General features: G+C 61.0%; 1 protein-coding gene across 1 annotated transcript in view; it reads right to left on the bottom strand.

Annotated features, from left to right (window-relative positions):
* The window catches only part of SORCS2 (sortilin related VPS10 domain containing receptor 2), a 467,883-nt gene that overhangs the window by 65,384 nt on the left and 385,323 nt on the right, over positions 1 to 17,176 (bottom strand). Inside the window, exons 5-8 of the mRNA XM_069495848.1 lie at positions 15,417 to 15,490; positions 8,190 to 8,254; positions 5,452 to 5,570; positions 482 to 571 (exon numbers count right to left, since the gene is read on the bottom strand). Of these exons, the coding sequence (XP_069351949.1) occupies positions 482 to 571; positions 5,452 to 5,570; positions 8,190 to 8,254; positions 15,417 to 15,490 (348 nt within the window). The remainder of the gene's footprint in view (positions 1 to 481; positions 572 to 5,451; positions 5,571 to 8,189; positions 8,255 to 15,416; positions 15,491 to 17,176) is intronic.

Genomic DNA, 17,176 nt, shown 5'->3' with positions numbered 1-17,176 from the left:
GCACCTACTATGTCCCACGCACCCTACAAGGTGGCTGGAGTGCAGCGGTGCATGAAACAGAAATTGTCCCCACCCCTAGAAATGCCGGACAAGAGCAGGGACAAACATAGGAGCAGGGGTCCCCAGCGCCCTGGGCATCAGGAATAAGGGTGAGATGAGGGCAGAAAACTGAGGCCTAGACCAGCCTGGAAAGTCACTAGTGAGTGACATGTCTCCTGAAACGTCACATGTGCAAGAGTTCTGGGGAAAGACAAAGCAGGCAGAGGGAAGAGCTTGGCAGAGGCCCTAAAACAGGTAGAGGCTGGGCACCCCTGAGGCTGGAAGGGGCTGGGCTGGCTGGAATGGAGGGGGTGTGGGGAGAGTTTTGGAGGAGCATGGCCACACTTGTCTTATCCATTCTGACCTGGGACCACCAAGCCCCGCCACACCTGCAAGCTCGGGCTTTGCCCCGGGGCCAGGTAGAACGGGCAGCCACTCTCACCTTTGGCAATGCATACTTCGGCAGCTTCATCAGGACAAATTCATTGCGACGATAAGAGACGTAGTACTTGGTCCGGTTTGTTGATGTTGCCTAACAGGAGGGAAGAAACACATTTTTAAGGGGCTTGCTTTCCTGACAAGTCAGATTCTCATGAATGAAAAACTACACATTTTATTCAGCTGATGAAAATGCCCCTTTACTTACACCTGTTCTGCTTGAAACAGACTCCTTTATCCTTCAAAGCCCCATATTAAGAGCCCTTCCTCCGGGAAGTCTTCCTCTACTTCCTAGAGTTAGAACTAACCTCTTTCCCCAGGCTCTCTCAGCTCCTTGTTCCCCTGCATCCAAGTTACGGAATAAGATGCAGAAAGATCTGTTTCCCAGATCTTCTTTTAAAAAGGGTACTTTGGTGAGTCACTGAGTAGAGGAGGAGACAGGCCAAAGATAAGCTCAAGTCACAAAAGGTGACCACGAAACCACTGGGCGTGATAAGCAAAGCCAGAGGCAACACTCCCTGAGGATTGTGGGGGTGCTTTACCCTGGGCAGCTCGTTTGATCCCATAATGAACAGAGGAAACTGAGGCACAGCGCTTGAAAACCTTGTCTCCTAGGTATTAGAGTAGAAGAGGCAGGAGAAGAGAGGCGTCTGCTTTCTGGACAACGAGGAGAAGAGAACAGGGCAAGGGAAGGAGTCGGGGCAGCCAAGGGGAGAGGACAGTTTCCGGCAGCCGCTGTGTCACTACATGTGTGTGTTAGGTGTACATGAGTGTGACTGTGTGCCTCTCACGTGTTCTCTGTGTGCATCACGTGCACATGCGGCCCACGCACGTGTGTGCATCCCATAGGAACGTGCGCGGGTGTGTGTTCCACGTGTGTGAGCCTGAGTCCTGTGTGTGCACACGTGTGTGTCCCATGTTTGTGTGCGCAGGGCAGCACGGTGCCGTGCTTCAGAGCACAGACACTGCCTGGGTTCAGATTCCAGCTCAGCCCCTGTAAGCCACGTGGCCTTGGAGAGTTACGCAAGCTTTCCGAGCTCAGTTTCCCCCTGTAAAATGGGATGACAGTGTCAGAGGCCACCGGATAGGCAGCAGTGGGGATAGCGTCTGGGGCGCGCAGGCGGCGGGGGTGGGGGGGCGGTCCCCTGGGAATCATGACGGTGTTGGATGTGGTTATTGTTACACACCAACAAATACACAGCAGCGCCTTACAATGGCCAACCACGTGCTGTTGATTGTGACCGCAACGAGGACAAGACTTCTCTAGACAATTCCGTCCATGCAGTCAGGGGCTGTGAGGTCTTGGGGTGGTCTGGCCCTCTGTGCCCCCTGAACGGGAAGCGCTGTGATGCTGGACACACTGGGGTCCTGAGAGCTCAGAGAAACAGCTCCTGGGGTGGAGGAGGCTGGCGGACTTCCTGGAGGAGGCAGCGCCCTGTTCCCTCGGAAGGAAGAGCCACTATTGCGGCAGCGGGAGACAGGCCTGCTTAACCCGAGGGAGTGGCCGAGGGAATTCTCTGCCCCTTCTCAGAGTTCCAGGGATGGGGGAGAAGGCAGCGCCAGGCCTGACCAGCCTCCATGCCCCTCTAGACGTTTGTGTCCCTGGAGATGGCACTGCGGGGGCCCCACGCCAGGGGCGGGTTCAGGCGAGTGTCCCCGAGGCCAGCCTTGAGCTGCCGGCATGTCCTAAACACAACAAAAGCCCTGAACGTGTGAGCTGCTCACGTGTTTTGCACCGTCCCTCTCACAGAATGACCCACCGGAAGCCTGTGGCCCGGCCAGTGGGGGCACCGAGCGGCAAGAGCAAGGCGGGAGGTTTACCGGCAGCAGCGCCATCTGTGGGACCCTGCAGGGCATTCCCCAGAAGTGACCGCGGCCAGGGGCCGTCCTCGTGGGAAGGGAAGGTCGTGCCGGATTAGCAGACTGAGGCTCAGAGGCGCATCGGGGTCAGAGCCCTGGCCGGGTCTGAGATACGCCCTCATGCACCCAGACCCCTCCCTGAGCAGCCTGGGCCAGGCCCGGTGGCTTCAGCAAAGGGCCTGACCGAGAGCCACGCTGCACCCCGACTCCAGGACCTGCGCACAGGTCTGCTGGGCCAGACACTGGGGCCTGCCCGGCCTGTCAGTGGCTTCAGGAGGGGCCTAAGCCGCCGGGTCCTCGCACAGCAGCGGCTGCCTCCTCCCCAGGCCGCGCTGTGCCCAGGCCGGGCGGGGCTCCAGGCTTGCCCGGGTCGCCCACTGGGTGGTGGAGGGCCCGGATTCTCCGCTGACTCCTGAGCCAGTGCTCCTTCTGCCAGAGCAGACTGAAGACGTGGCTGTGGGCAAAGGACACTTCAGACACCTGCTGTCCCTGTTGGAAGGGGACTGAGTGCTGCCTGCGCAGATTCGAGGACACGCAGAGAGAAGCTGGGTGCCCACCGCACACCTCCGGGGGCCGCTGGCCTCAGGGAGGGGACCTGGCCAGTGAGGGGGAGAGGAGGCTGGAGGGCCCCACCCCCAGATGTCGTCACTGGCTGGCTGTGTCACTGGCAGAGCAATTAGTTTTTCTGAGCCTCAGTTTTCTTTTCAGTAAAATGGGCCCGCTGCAAACACATGAAATTCTGTGAGTAAGGCCATTTATGGACATCAGTCACAGAGCAGGGGCTTGAGAGACATGCTGTCACTGTGGCCGGGAGCATGGATGGGGCCACCGCGGGTATCTCCGCTCTTAGATGGATACAGCAGGGCCACCCCAGCACCAGGCATCTGTTCCCAGAGACAGAAATGCCCTTTAGGACAGGACCACAGAGGGTCTCAGAATCAGAGGCCACAGGGACTTGTTGCCACAGAACAGAAGAGGCTGCAGGCTGCCGGGCAGTTCCGCAGGCCGTGGTGCTCAGACGCACTTCCTGCGTGAGGCTTCTCCATCTCAGCACAGGCTCCCGGGGCTGCTGAGGACCAGGGCGGGAGGAGGGGGAGGAGGGCGGGGGCCCCAGGTGGGGGTTGGGAGAAGCTTTCCTGTGCAGTTGTTGAGAAACCAGGCTGGAACCCAGAGGGAGCCCGGCGGCCCGACGGCCACAGCGTGCGCTGCGCACTGGACCTTGCTCTTGCTAGAGCCGTAGGGTGCTCGCAGCCGGGCCTGGGCCTTCTCCAGTTCAACGCAGACAATGTCACCTGTCACCTAGCGCCCACATCAGACAAGGCCACTCTGTGACCGTGGCAGAGGGAGACAGAAGCGAGACCACTGCACAACCATGTCTGAACACAGAGCAGATGTGAATGCTGCCCAAGCCCCCAGGTGACCAGACGCCCCATCCTGGCTGACACAAGCAAGGTGGCTTTAGCCCTCCCCCCCCACCCCCTTCCCGAGACGCCCCTCCTTCTCCATAAGACTGACTGAGGTGCCGGGCAGGACCCGCCTCCCGACAGCACCGCCCAGAGCCCAGCGGCTTCCTCCCGCCTCCCCGGGTCCCCTCCCACAGCCACACCGGACCATCTGGCCTCTAACCGCGCCCCCCCCACCCAGACGCCGGGTTCCCCAGGGTGCATGTCCCCCTCGCTGCAGAGGAAGGGCCACCTGCGCGGCACAGGGGCACTCCCGGGCTCTCAGGCTGGGGGCCCTCACAGGCCAGACCATGTAAAGTTTAGAAACCGCTCAACATGGACGTGGTTACCAGCAAAGCTGACACCCTCTTTGCTCCAGTGCTCAGCAGGTATTTGCAGAAACACAACGCTAGACGCTGGGAGAACAGGCGGTGAGTGTGGACCTGGAGCCCAGCCTCGGTTTGCCTGTGTCTGGCACAGGAACAACAGGAGCAAACCATACAGATTGACACAGTGGGGCCTGGGCCGTGACAGGGAAGGCCCTGGGCCAGGGCGCTCCGAGCAGGCAGCCAGTGGCCCCAGAGTGGAGGCAGAGGTCAGGGAGGATTTCCTGGAGGGGGCGGTGAGTGATTGGGTCTTGGAGAAGGAGTGGGGATCGGACAGTGGGGAAAGGTGCCCAGGCACTCTGGGCACAGGCAGCAGCACGTGCAGACACGAGGGGCACGGGACGCTGGGGGCTGGGCATCAGCAGAGGACATGGACACGGCAGGGCTAGAGGGCAGGGCGGGTGCTGGTAGGAGCCTCGGTCTGGCCGGCTCTAATGCAGGCTGGGATGCCCCTGCCTGTGTGGGCTCCTAACTCGGCATATGCCAAGCGTGGAGAGGGGCGTGGGGGAGGGACTGTTGCTGAGACGGGGTACGGAGGAGGCTGGGAGTGTGGCGGGCCTTCCGGGGAGCGGGCACCCAGCAGCTGCCCTCACGGGGCTTTCTCGGTGGGAGACTTTGGACTTGTCTCATAGGGTCCTGGAGGGCAGAGCAGGGACTGATGGTGGGAGTCAGAGGAAACAGACTCAGTCGTGGGACCAGAATGAGCTAATGGCTTGAGCAGTCCAGGAGAGGGCCAGGCTGTTTTGGAAGGGGTGAGCTCCTCATCCATGGAGGTGATCAAGAAGCTGTATGACCAGCTGTTTACTGGAGTTTCTGAATTAGCTCGGCCCACATGGGTGTCGAGGGTGGCGCCACTTGTGGCCTGGAGGCGGGGGGGGGGGGGGGCACAGGCAGCAGGCCCTGGTTACTGGGGTGTGGACACTGGTGCCTGGCGGCCAAGGCAGTGACCAGGAACAGCCCGCATCAGTTCCGAAGTCACCAAAGAAGCCAGATGGAGCCAAATGCACTTAGGTTCTGGGACCCCTAGTGGTGGGGAGGTCCCTGGTGGGCAGAGGGGAGGGGGAGGGGGAGCTGGCAGTGTCCCTGAGCCTCGGTGCTGGCGTGTGTGGGGGCCTCCGGGAGTGCCCGCAGCCACCATCCTGGTCGGGAACTGGGGACCGCTAAGTCGCACTCAAAAGTAAAACAGCCGTTTTATCGCCTCCTTTCCCAGTGATTCCGTTTCCCCCGAGTGCTCATCCACCACGTCACCTATCGCCAATTTCGAGAAGCCCCGGAAGCAACTTTACCTTAAAGAAGATGTAATCGTCCTGCACGGTCAGAGAGCCGTGGTCAATGGGGCCTGCGAACAGGGCCGTTAGTGTCTTCTCGGAGCAGTTGTGGATGTGACAGGTGATGTACCGAGAACCTGCAGGACAGGAGCGCCAGCCCGCGGCGCAGGAACAGCAAACATTCAGACACCGGTTCCAACACCATTACTGTGGGCTTTGTGTGTGGGCTTGGATTTTAAAGGGCCGGCCCCTGACGACACCGCTGCTGAGAGGGGCGCCTGGGCCAGGTGCACTCTGAGACAGCCCTGCAGACCCCTGGGGGCTGGTGGTGCACCAGAGAGTGCCACATCCCCAGGGAGGGTCAGTGCGGGCAGCTCACAGTGCCCGACACCCCCAGCTCCTCCACCCCCACCCCGTCCCCCACACCTGAGCAGGGGAGCAGACGGGTGGGACTCAAGTGCTTCCTTCCCTTCCAGCGTTAAGCAAATGCTTCTGCCCTTTCCCAGATATTTATAGCTAAGCGAAACCAAATGCACGCGCCGCCAGACAGCAGCTGTGTTTACTCCAAGTGCTTCTGTTTCCCCAGGGCCCGGGTGCTCGGGCAAGTTGACACGGAGGGGCTGGAGCCCTCGAGCCTTGAGGAAGCTCTTCTTCCCAGCTTGTGAGCCAGGACAGGAAATTAAGCACAGGGACCAAAGTGGGCCAAGGGAAGGACACTGAGTCCACAGCGCCTTTGGGGTGAGTCTTGACCGTAGCCCAGGGTGGCTGGGCAGCGTGGAGAGTGGTTAGAGGCAGGGGATTGGGGGCCAGGAACACGTGCACCCAAATCCAACCTCTGCAGCTTACAGTGGGGGAGGCTCAGCCTCCGTCCCTCCACTGCGGGGTGGGATACGCGCACCCCCGGGGTGCCTTGGGATCGCCCACGGCCTCACACTGCCAAGCCTTCTGGAGCCACGCCCATGTTCTACTTAAATAGCTGGTGGCCCTCCGTGCTGGAATTCTACATTTCCTGCAGGGGACTTGCCTGTCTGGAGACCTGGCGGGGACACTCGCTCAGGGCCAGACTCCCACTTGCTCACCCACACTCACTCATTCGGTCCCTCACCCACCGCGGTCAGGCTCTCACCGTTCCAAGGCCTGGTGCCAACGAGACAGACACAGGCTGTGCACTGGGTGCCAAGCCCTGGCCCACAGCACGGGCCGATTCTGTGGTGTAAACCCTCCCACGTGGCCACGACGAGCGCCTGGATGGAGTGACTGGGCACGGAGGTGGGAAGGGACGTGGAGCCCGTGCCAGCTGCTGCTCTGGAGAGAGGCAGGCCGACCGGCCACGAGCACACAGCGTGGTGAGCGTAGAAGGGCCTGTCTGTCCACGGCACGTGTTATTTTGTGACATTTTGCACAGTGGTCTCCAGGGAGTGACTCTGGCACCTGGCTCGGTGCTTACTTGTTCAGCAGCCCCACGGGGGACACAGAGGTGACGCTACAGGAGCCCTAGGCCCAGGGAAGCATGCAGAGCTGAGATGGGGGACCCGGGGGAGGGGCTGGCAGGGCAGGCGAGGACGATGGGAGGGACCCGGGTTGGGGAGATGGGGGAGCATTCCCAGCAGGGGTGACAAGAGGTGCAAGGTGAGCTCCGGGAATGGCCAGAGGAGAGGGGCAGAGGGCCAGACGCAGGGACAACAGGCCCCAGTACTGTGCCACCACGCTCGGCCAGACTGTATGCCGATGGGACTCCCAGGCTGGGGTGGCCGGGGCGGGGGTCTCTAGGCTTTGCAGGAGGCCCCACCCATGGGCAAGCCAGCCTTGGGGCCCCTCACGCAGAGGTCACAGCTGTGGGGCTGAGGCTCCCTCCTCGCCATGAGTGGCTGTGGGAGCTGCTTGGTGACAATGGCTGCCCCTCATTTAGGGTTTGAGCCCGTCCTTCCTGCTGGCGGGAGGCCGGGGTATCACTAGAAATGACCACCCCTACTGCTGCATGAAGACCCTCCCGGGAGTCGCCCCACATTCCCCTGCCAGGCCTGGGGGTTCTGAGTTGGGTGAAGGCCTCGGGGGGTGCAGCGGGGAATGGGGTGTACCCGGCCGGGGCCTGTGACCCAGGCCAACCGGGGCCCTCTCCGAGCTCTGTCCTCCTGGTTATCGAAATGGAAAGTATAACAGCCGCCTGTGCTGGGCGCTGAGTGTGTTCATGCACTCACTGCCATTAGTCCCATTTAACAGCTGAGGACATGGCAAGTTGCCCGGGATCCCGCGGTTGGCCAGGGCGGGAGCTGACGCCAGCACTTCTCTTCTAGTGGGACGGCCACGCCTGGCAGGGGTCTGGCCCCACAGAGGGCCTGTGCAGCGGGCTCTGACGCCTCCACTCATCACTGTCCCTTCCGTCTTCCCAGCGTGCAGGACCTGGGCTCTCTGCGGCACGAGGCCGGCCAGGTCAGTGTGCCCAGGCCCTGTCCCTCCCTCGCCCCGCTCAGTGCCCAGAAAGCCGGGGTGGGGCTGAAGCGCGGGAAGCGCTCAGTGGATGCTCAGGGGCAGAACAAATCGCCCTCTTAATAGACTTTTCCACTGGAGCAGAGCCCTTTGACTTCAATGTCCCCGGCTGGAAACAAGCACATTACAATTATGCCACATTGTAACACAATGAGGTCGGCTGTGCAGAGCAAGCCGCGGAGGACGCACAATTGAACACTGCATGCCCGAGCTGCTCTGGGGGTGAGGGGACTCCAGGACAACTGGCGCCTGCGCCCCGCTGGGCTCACCTCCACCGGGGTCCTGGGCCTCCATGTGGACCAAGTCAGGGTCGGCGTCCACCCCAGACACAGCCCTGGAAAAGAAGATTGATGTTGGTGCTGGGAATGGCATCACCATGTCCTTCCCGCGGCAGCTCCCCGAACCCCAGGTGGCCACGTGGCCACTCCTGCTCTGGGGGTTCGGGAGTCGCTGCCTCCCCGAGAGCCCCCGTGCTCCTGGGGGCAGTTGGAGCCTCTGATTCTCCCTTTCAGGAGCCTGGGTGGGTGGGGCTGGCATTCTTCTGGTCACAATACTGTTTATAAAAGACTTTCTCCTTAGTAAAAGATTTTCACATCTTGTGTTTGTTTTTGATCATGGAAAACCAGTGCAGGAGACAGGCAGGTTCAAGGTGCCTGGCCCAAAGTTGCACAGCCGGGAGTGGCCGACCCGGGATGTGAGCCGGCCCTGCCCTGGGCCCCTGCTCTGCCCTTCCCCGTTGCTCAGCCAGCTCGCCCGTCCAGCGCCTCAGGAAGGTCCTGCTCTTGGCCATCCCCACCGCCAAGAGCTCCATGCTGCCCCCAGGACTTGCCTGAGTGCTTCCGGGGGGCCAGGGCTCTGGGGAGAGGAGCGCACCTCCTCTCGCAGCACCGAGGGCGTGCTGTCCCCGCCCCTGGGCGAGCTTGCTAAGGCAGGCGTCCTCCTTTGCATTTCATGGGCGAAGGTGGGGGGGGGGGGTTCCTGTGACTTGCTGAGGCAGCAAAGCCGGTGCTGCTGAGACACATCTCTCCGCAGACCCCACACACCCCCTGTTCACGCCAAGGTCCTAAAGCCTGTGTCCTCCAGGATCTGCCTCTAAGCAGGCGAGCCCCCAGCGTGTGAGAAGCAGGGATGGAGCGGGTAGCTTTGCCAACTGTCTGAGCTCCACAGACACCTCCAAGAGCCAAGTGGGCCCTGGGGACAGAGAGAAACAGGACACAGTGGCTGCCCCGGGGGCTCCTGTGTTAGGATGAGAGGCTGCCCGACTCCTCTCCCGCTTGGCGCTGTCCTGCTGGGCAGAGCCACTTAGTGGGCAGGAAGCTTGGGGGCAGGGCCAAGTCCTAGGAGTCTCTACTGCACACGGCACATCACCTAAACCCATGCAATAGCTACAGTGGCAAGTGCGCAGGCGCAGGGGACATCCCAGGTGCTCTAGTTGCCTCATCTCAGTGCAGAGTAACGCCAAGCGGTTTGGTCACCCCCATCTGACATGAGAAGCCACTTCAAGTGGTTTGGTTACCCCCATCTGACATGAGAAGCCAAGGCTCAGAGAGGTGAAAACACACCCAAGGGCACACAGGTGACAGACCTCAGATGGACAGCAGAGGCCCCGCCGTTCCCAAGCCAATGCGCTGGCATCACACAGGCTGCTTCCTGGCTGTGCACAGCGTGGTGAACGACAGTAACGCAGAGAAGGGATAGCGGGCGGGACAGCTGTGTCCCGGGGCCCTGCCCTCAGTCCAGAGTCTCAGTGGAGTCCACACTTGCCGTGCCCCCTTTGTCCCAAGCTCTCCCCTGCGCTCTCACAGGCTGCCCACCCACGTGGGGCCGGCTGGAGGTGGAAACCCCCTCTTACCTTCTTGGACACTCTCCCCTGGCAGTCCCAGTAATTACACTGGTACCACTTGGATTTATGTGGCACCTCTCCTCCCCGCACTCAAGAGCCAGCAATGGCAGGGCAAAGGCCGCTGCTCAGGGTTAAGGAGTCTGCCAGCCTCGCCAGCGAGGGTGAGCCACCCGTTCCATCCAACCACTGCGCAGCATAACTGCCCGTGCCGGTGCTCCGTTCACCTGTGCTAAGCCACGTCCCTGTCAGCCGGCCCTGTGTGTGTGATAAAAATCTGCAGAGCACTCACTGTGAGTCAGGGGTTGTGGGCTCACAGATGAACAAAACACAGCCTCTGCTCTCCAGGAGAGCACAGGCTAGCGGGGAGGCCATATGAAACAACTACCTGTCCACCACATGTCCCATCTGTCCATCCATCCATCCATGCGTCCATCTGTACATCCCTGCATGCCTGCATGACTCATCCATCCATCCATGCATCCACCCACTCACCCATGCATCCGTCCATTCATTCATCTATGCATGAGCATCCATCCATCATTTACTGAGCACCTACTATGAGCTGGTCCAGGGCTGGGGCTGGATATGTGGAGATGCACTTGGCAGGTCCCTGCCCTCCATAGTCTCACAGTCTGGAAAAAGGTCTGTTAACATTTGTCCCAGGCCCAAACTCTTTAGGACTCAGGTTGGCAAGAAGCCACGCGGGCTGGTCGTGTCAGGGCACAGGAGGCAGAGTCTGTTGCTGAGCAGCCTCTCACCCACAGGCAGGGGACAAGGCTGGGACAGGAGCAGGTTCCGTCCCATCCTTACAGAGTGAGAACAGATCTTCCTCCATGAGTGGGTGGAAACCAGTTCTTTGGGAGGCTACAGTCTTACTGACTAGGGATTGTGTGCATGGCACACAAACTGTGTTTATTACATGCTTTTGAATGAATGAATGAGACGTAAAGAGAAAGGGAGGCAGGTGAAAGGAAGACCGTTCTTTGAACACCAGCCATGTGCTGCAGTTGAACTCAGCACTTCATAGTCATCGCTTATTTTCCCCACGGGACTGTGGCGGCTGGAACCTCCACCTCGGAGCTGAAAGGCTGAGGCTACGAAGGCTGCAGGCATTTGTCTTGTGTCCCACAGAAACCGCGGGGGTTCCTTCCTCCCTCCCTGCCCCCCTTCCTCCTGGAGTTTGGCCTGAGCAGGGGGAGGAGGAGTGGGGAACAGGTTTGGGGGATCCAGCGCTTCCACCAGGCTCCCTGGCACATACCCTGAGCGACCAAGTGGCCATTGGACACTCATGTAGGTGGCATTTAACACCATACTCTTGCAAAGGCTCACCTGGGGACAGGTGGGCATGATCTTGAGGCACCCAAGGTGGTCTCTGGCCAGGGTGCTCAGAGCGGCTCTCTAACCTTCCCTCCTCCTGTGGCCTGGGCTGACGGGCACCGACCATCCTGCCTCATTCGCCCATGTGTCCTCAAGACTACACAGATACAGGCCACGTGGCCAGTCATGGTGTGGGACTGCCCCATCGTGCTGGGGACCCGAATGGCACTTACGACAACTCCCACCAGTGCTGCGTCCAACACTTCATAAAGCACCTACAGAGACACTGGCCTATCCGAGCCGAAGCTGTGTGTCCACCTTGTTGGCCCTGAGCATGCTGTGACAAACCGGCTGGGTGTCCTGCAGCCAGGGGCTGCGTGGGGACACCAGGGAGGAGCCTGACTTGAGAGGGGCTCCGGCCTGGGCTTAGGCTGGCAGAGCCCCCTTTTCAGCTCTGCCGTCCCGTTGCCATGGGAGCGTGAGCAGCCACCGCACCTCTCTGGGCCCAGGTTCCGTAGCCCTGGGATGGCGCAAAAACACCTGTCTCGCAGGGTTTCTGAGGGTCCAAGCCTGTGGAGCCCCTGCAACGAGGCCTGAAAAGAATGGGACAGAGGATGTGTGCCAGGGTCACAGCTCCATGGCTGGCCCTCCAGGGAGGGCAGGGATAGGGCCCAACTTTGGGACTGTACCCCACACCCGCCTGGCACACAGAGGGGGAGCGTGTTTTTGGAATGAAAGGAACCTTGGCGAGGATCAGGGCCAGGGTTTCCCACACCAAGCACCAGCTCCCGGATTTTACTGCGTGCGTGCGTCTACCTGCCACTGTCTTTACTGAACACGTCCCTCTGCTCAGCCCCCTCCTGACAAGACTGCCTGAACTCACGGCTTTGAGGGGCCAGCGTGCTTGTTGCCATATACTTTCCAGCCAAGGTGGCCATTAAAAATCACCGATCCATCCACTAGAGCAGCCTTCTCATGGACGAGGAAGTCACTTCCCAGGTCACCGGCCACTGAGTGCCAGGAGCCTCCCCGTAGCCCGCGTGCAGGCTGCTGAGATGTCGGGCGCAGCGCCCACCCCACCTCTGGACAGGCTGGACCACCCCTCTCTGACAGTATCAGCATCTCTCCCACCTGCTTGGCACCAGGGTCCCCATGTGCTCCACCTCCTTCAGGGACCTGGTCCACCCAGGTGGCCCCAGGTGAAGCCAGAGGGATGGGGGAAATCTGTACGTGGGTCTGAGCGACACAGCCCCCGCGGATGCGCAGCGTGGCGCGAGCCGGCTCCCCGAAGTCCATTGATGTTTCAAACCCGGGAGCGCCAGCGTCAATCACTCCGCTCTCGGTAAAGAGCTCTCAGCTTCAAGGTGAAGTGTTGATTTAGGCTTTAGTGAATAGACCGTTTGTGAGCTCTTTGGAGCGGAGGTCTCCTGCGTGACATTTCTCCCTCTTCTGAATACAGACAGACACTGTTCCCTCTACCAGGAGGTGCCCAGCCAGGCAGATGGAATTTCAGCCTGACAACCCATCGTCAGCAAGTGGGTTAATGCCGCCTGGCCTGTTCCCCAGCTCACTTGCCCACTCATTCGCCCACTCATTCATTCACTCACTCACTCACTCATTCACTCACTTGCCCACTCACTCGCCTACTCACTCACTCACTCACTCACTCATTCATTCACTCACTCAGTCATTCATTCACTCACTTGCCCACTCACTCGCCTACTCACTCATTCACTCACTCACTCATTCACTCACTCACTCATTCATTCGCCCACTCATTCACTCATTCATTCACTCACGCACTCATTCACTCACTCACTCATTCATTCGCCCACTCATTCACTCACTCATTCATTTGCCCACTCATTCATTCATTCACTTGCTCACTCGCTCACTCACCCTTCACCCCATAGACACATCCACTGACCGTGCTCATCCCCTGGGCCTCCTGCCCTGACCACTCTCACAGGCCCTGTTGCAGGGAGCCTGTGAAGGCTCTGGGTGGGCCCGGGAGTACAGGAGGCCCATGCCCAGCACCCACCGCAGGGAGCCCTGGAAGACCATGTGAAGCTGCATTTCTAAGCCCTCAGACAGAGCCCGGTTCCCTGCAGGAAATGACGCCTGCTGACACAAATGACTTCTTAGTTGCTGAGGTCTCCAAAGGTGGGCCTGGCCTGGCTCTGGAATAGCGTTTAGAGATAATAAGCCCACGATGACCTCCGGCAATAACAAGCCCACGATGACCTCCGGCAAGCAGCCCTGAAGAGCATGAGGAGCTCTGGGGTGCGGAGACTGATTTTCACCACAGTTTATGCAGAGGGCAGCTCTGATGAAACTCAGAGACGTGGGCCCAAGGCCGTGGTGGAAGGACCCCTCCTTCTCCTGACAGAGGCCCTGGCCGTCCCCGTGCACCACCCGGGGCAGGCACGGGGCTGCCGGGAGAGGAGGCAGAGGCTTTCCGTGGGCGAGCGTGGGGCGAGGGGGGCAGGGATGCAGGAGCCAGACTGCCAGGTGGGGCCGCTGGGCACTGTCAGATGCGGATCACTGCCCAGGCTACTGCTGAGGGGGCAGCGTGCCCTAGAGCGGTGCCCCAGCCTCTCTGGGCCTCAGCTTCCCCCCTGTAACGTGAGGGGAAGATACTCATGGGCTGGACGGGGATTCCACGGGGCGATGCATTCAGACTCTCCGCCCACTGCCTGGCGATGGTTAGTGTTCAAAACGTGGCAGCTCTGGGCCACTGTTACGATTTTGTTCCGGGCAGTGGACAGACTAAGGGGAGGGTGGTGGGCAAGGGCCTGCGTGGGCCAGGAGGCAGCAGAGCACCTCGGGCTGCCGCCCCGCCCGCCCCACAGGGCCACTCTAATGAGTGCGCCTGTTGTGTGGCTTCGCAGAACGTTAATGAGTCCTCGATTCAGACAGAACACGGGGCTTTGGCAATTCCTGCTGTCAGTTCAAGGACAAAGAGCTCTTTGGAAACGCTGTCAAAACAGCGTTATTCACTGCTTACAACAGGGGGGCCCCATCACCGCGGCTGCCCCCACATTCCAGGAGAGATCCCGGGGCCGAGAGGCCAAGCGTCTGGTACGATTATCTCTCATGCATAACAACTCTGAGCAATTTGAGAAACTTGGGGAAAGAAACAATTTGATTTGCCTGAGACAATAACATGTTTGAATTATGGCCAATTTCCCTTTTAGCATCTGCAGGCTGGTTTCCCTCTGGCTGGAGAGGTCTCTGAGAGTCTGGCCGGGGCTCAGACATCCCACCGCCTTGCCCTGTTCCCACCTCCTGGGAGCCCTCAGGGGCCCAGCGTCCCCTTGCTGGGTAGCTCTGGCTCCTGGCAGTTGACAGCAGGGACAAGGCCAGTGACTGACGGCAGCACTCTGGTTTCCGAGGAAGGAACTGGACCCCCCGTGGGCCGCCCTGGAGACACAGCCTCACATGTCCCCATGAGCAAAGGGCACATGCACAGGACCAACATTCCGGAGCAGAGACAAAGATTCCCTTCAGCCCATGCGATGTCAGGAACAAGACCCTGGCTGTGCTTGGCCGCAGCTGGAGGTGGGCAAGCGTGGGCGCCGCGCCAGCTGCACTGGCTCCCGGCTCCCGTCCTGCTGCCTGGGACCTTGGCAAGGGCCCTTCCTCCGCGGGCCTCGCTTATGCCCCCAGCAAACTCAGTTTCCCCGTCGGAGCGATGAGACTAGAAGGCCGCCCACGAGACAGGAAGTGAGGAGCCCACATTGGCTGGTCTGGACGCAGGGCCTGGCTCGCCCTCTGCTGGGCTGGGAGCCCCCCTCTGCCCGCATTCGCCCCTTTCCTTGGCTTGGCTGCTCAGTAGGCTGGGGGGCATGTCTGGGGCACCCCAACAGGCCCAGCAGGGTGGCAGATGGGCAGCGGGAGGGGAGCCCAGGTGTCACCAAGGCGGGAGGGGCAGCTAGTCAGGGGCTGGGCTGGGAGCAGGGAGGTGAGAGGGAGTGGGCCTACTGTGCGCCAGGCACCGTGCCACGCTTGTGCACACCAGCACCTCTTTCAGCTGAGGGGGAAACGGAGGCTGCAGGAGAGAATATTGGCTGTGCAAAGCCACACAGCTGGGTCAGGTACAAACACGGCCTAAGGGACGCCAATCCCTAGACTCGTCACCATTTCTGATACCGCCGCAGTGGAGCAGAAAGAACAGCTCTGGAGGTCCCTGGATGAGGAGGGTGTGGGGCTGGGGACAAGGCAGCGGGAGGTGGGACCCCGGGCTGGGGGGCCTGAGGAGCAACGGGGAGCCACTGACCCTCAGGCTGACCCTGCCCTCTCGGGCTCCCGCGGTCCCAGGGGGCAGTGCTCTCACCAGAACACGTGGTCTTTGGTCACTCGCTCCTGCAGAAGCGTCCACTTCTTCCCCAAGTCAGATGACACATACAGCTGCAGGACAGAAAAGAGAGAAGCAGAGGTTCGGTGGTGCCTTCAGGACTGAGCCGCTGCCTGGGGAGTGTGGTGTCCCCACCCTGCTGACCCCCCCAGGGGGGCCAGCCTGTCCAGCAGACGCACAGGCCTGTGCTCACGCTCGGGGTGCGACCACCCTGGGAGGTCTGGGGAGAAGAGCCACTCCGGCCCCAGGCTGGCTCGTTCTCCAGGGTGAAATCTAGGGTCCTCCCAGAGGAGGTGTCTGAGCCTTTGACACCCAGCGGGGGCTTCACAATACCTGTGGGGGCAGCTGGGGGCCTTTGGGAGGACGGAAGAGGGAGGGCATGTGCAAAAGGCTGTGGTCAGACGGGGTCTCGGGGAGCCCTGAGGAGGCCAGGCCTGGGCCCCGCCAAGGACAGCAGCCCAGTGCAGAGGAAGACAGGCTCAGGGACAGCCCCTAGCAGGAGCGGGTGGGACAAGGAGGGTGAGAGGGCCCCGGTCTGTGCCCCAGACCTGGGAGGAGTGGACGGGGCCAGGGGTCCTCGGGCTCTAGCCTGGGGACCCTGGGCGGAGACAGGGCCTCCGTCAAGCACAGCGAGTTTTGGAAATGCCAGGTGGAAGTGGCTGGGCCCCAGGCGAGACCCAAAGCTGCCCCCTCCCCACGATGGCCTGTGGGACAGGGCCTCCCTCCTTCTCAGTGAGACCGTCCCAGGGGACCGGAGACGGAGGGTGGGCGGTGGGAGGAGCATCTCTGGCACTCCTCTGTGCCACACCCGGCCCCGCTGTGCCAGGAGTGGGACTTCATAACTCCATTTCCAAACGAGAAACCGGCGAGGGGTGCAGGAAACGCCACCAAATTATAACACTTAGAAATGGGGGAACAGCAGAAGCACCTTCCCCGCTTCCTCCCTGAAGCAGGCCCGAAACCCCAGGAAGGGCCCTCCCCCTCCTCCCTCCCTTCCCCTTGGAGACCCTCATGTGACAGGTGGCCTGTCCCACACCCAGAGGGAAGGGATGTCGCCCAGGGAGGCCGAGAGAACCTGAACAAATGTCCTCACTTAGCTGCCCCCCCCAGTTTATCCCCATCAGATCACACCCCTTTGTCCTCCAATCGTACATCCACGAGACCGTCCCCTCGTCCTCAAACCCAAGCAGAAAAGCGCACAGTCTTCCCGTCTCCTTGGGTCTTCCTCTCTGAAGGCTCCTGAGCCACACAGAACGTGTATTAAATTCATTTGCTGTGCTTTTCTCTCAGGGCTCTGTCCCCTGTTGCGGGGTCTCCACCACGACCTTGCAGTGGATGGGAAAGAGCTCACTCGTCTCCCTGCGCTGGGGCTCAGAGAGCAGCTGTGACAGCCCTGGGGTGGCAGCACTGGGGGCGCGGCCCCGCCTGAGCAGAGGCCGGGGCCTTCCAGGACACCCACTCCACGGGCAGCCGCTGTCCCCCGGAGGCCAGGAGCAGCTGGATTCTAAGTGTCACCTGGCTCAGGAGAGCTGAGCCAAGCCGAGCAGGACAAGCGGAGGCCCGAGGTCCAGAGCAGGGGCCACGCTGTTCCCTCCCTCCTCCAGCCCCGGGGTGGCGTCAGCTGTCCTCAGCCACCTCTGGGGTAGACCTCCCTTCCCCTGTTGCTTCTCTGGCCCTTCCAATGCCCTTGTGAGCAATTCCCTCTGCGTGAGCTATCTGGAGGGCTTCCCGGTTTCCTC

This window comes from Eulemur rufifrons, chromosome 20 (assembly GCF_041146395.1).
Source record: "Eulemur rufifrons isolate Redbay chromosome 20, OSU_ERuf_1, whole genome shotgun sequence".
Lineage (NCBI taxonomy): Eukaryota > Metazoa > Chordata > Mammalia > Primates > Lemuridae > Eulemur > Eulemur rufifrons.
The sequence above is the reverse complement of the archived record's forward strand: the minus strand, read 5'-3'. Positions and strand labels throughout refer to the sequence as shown.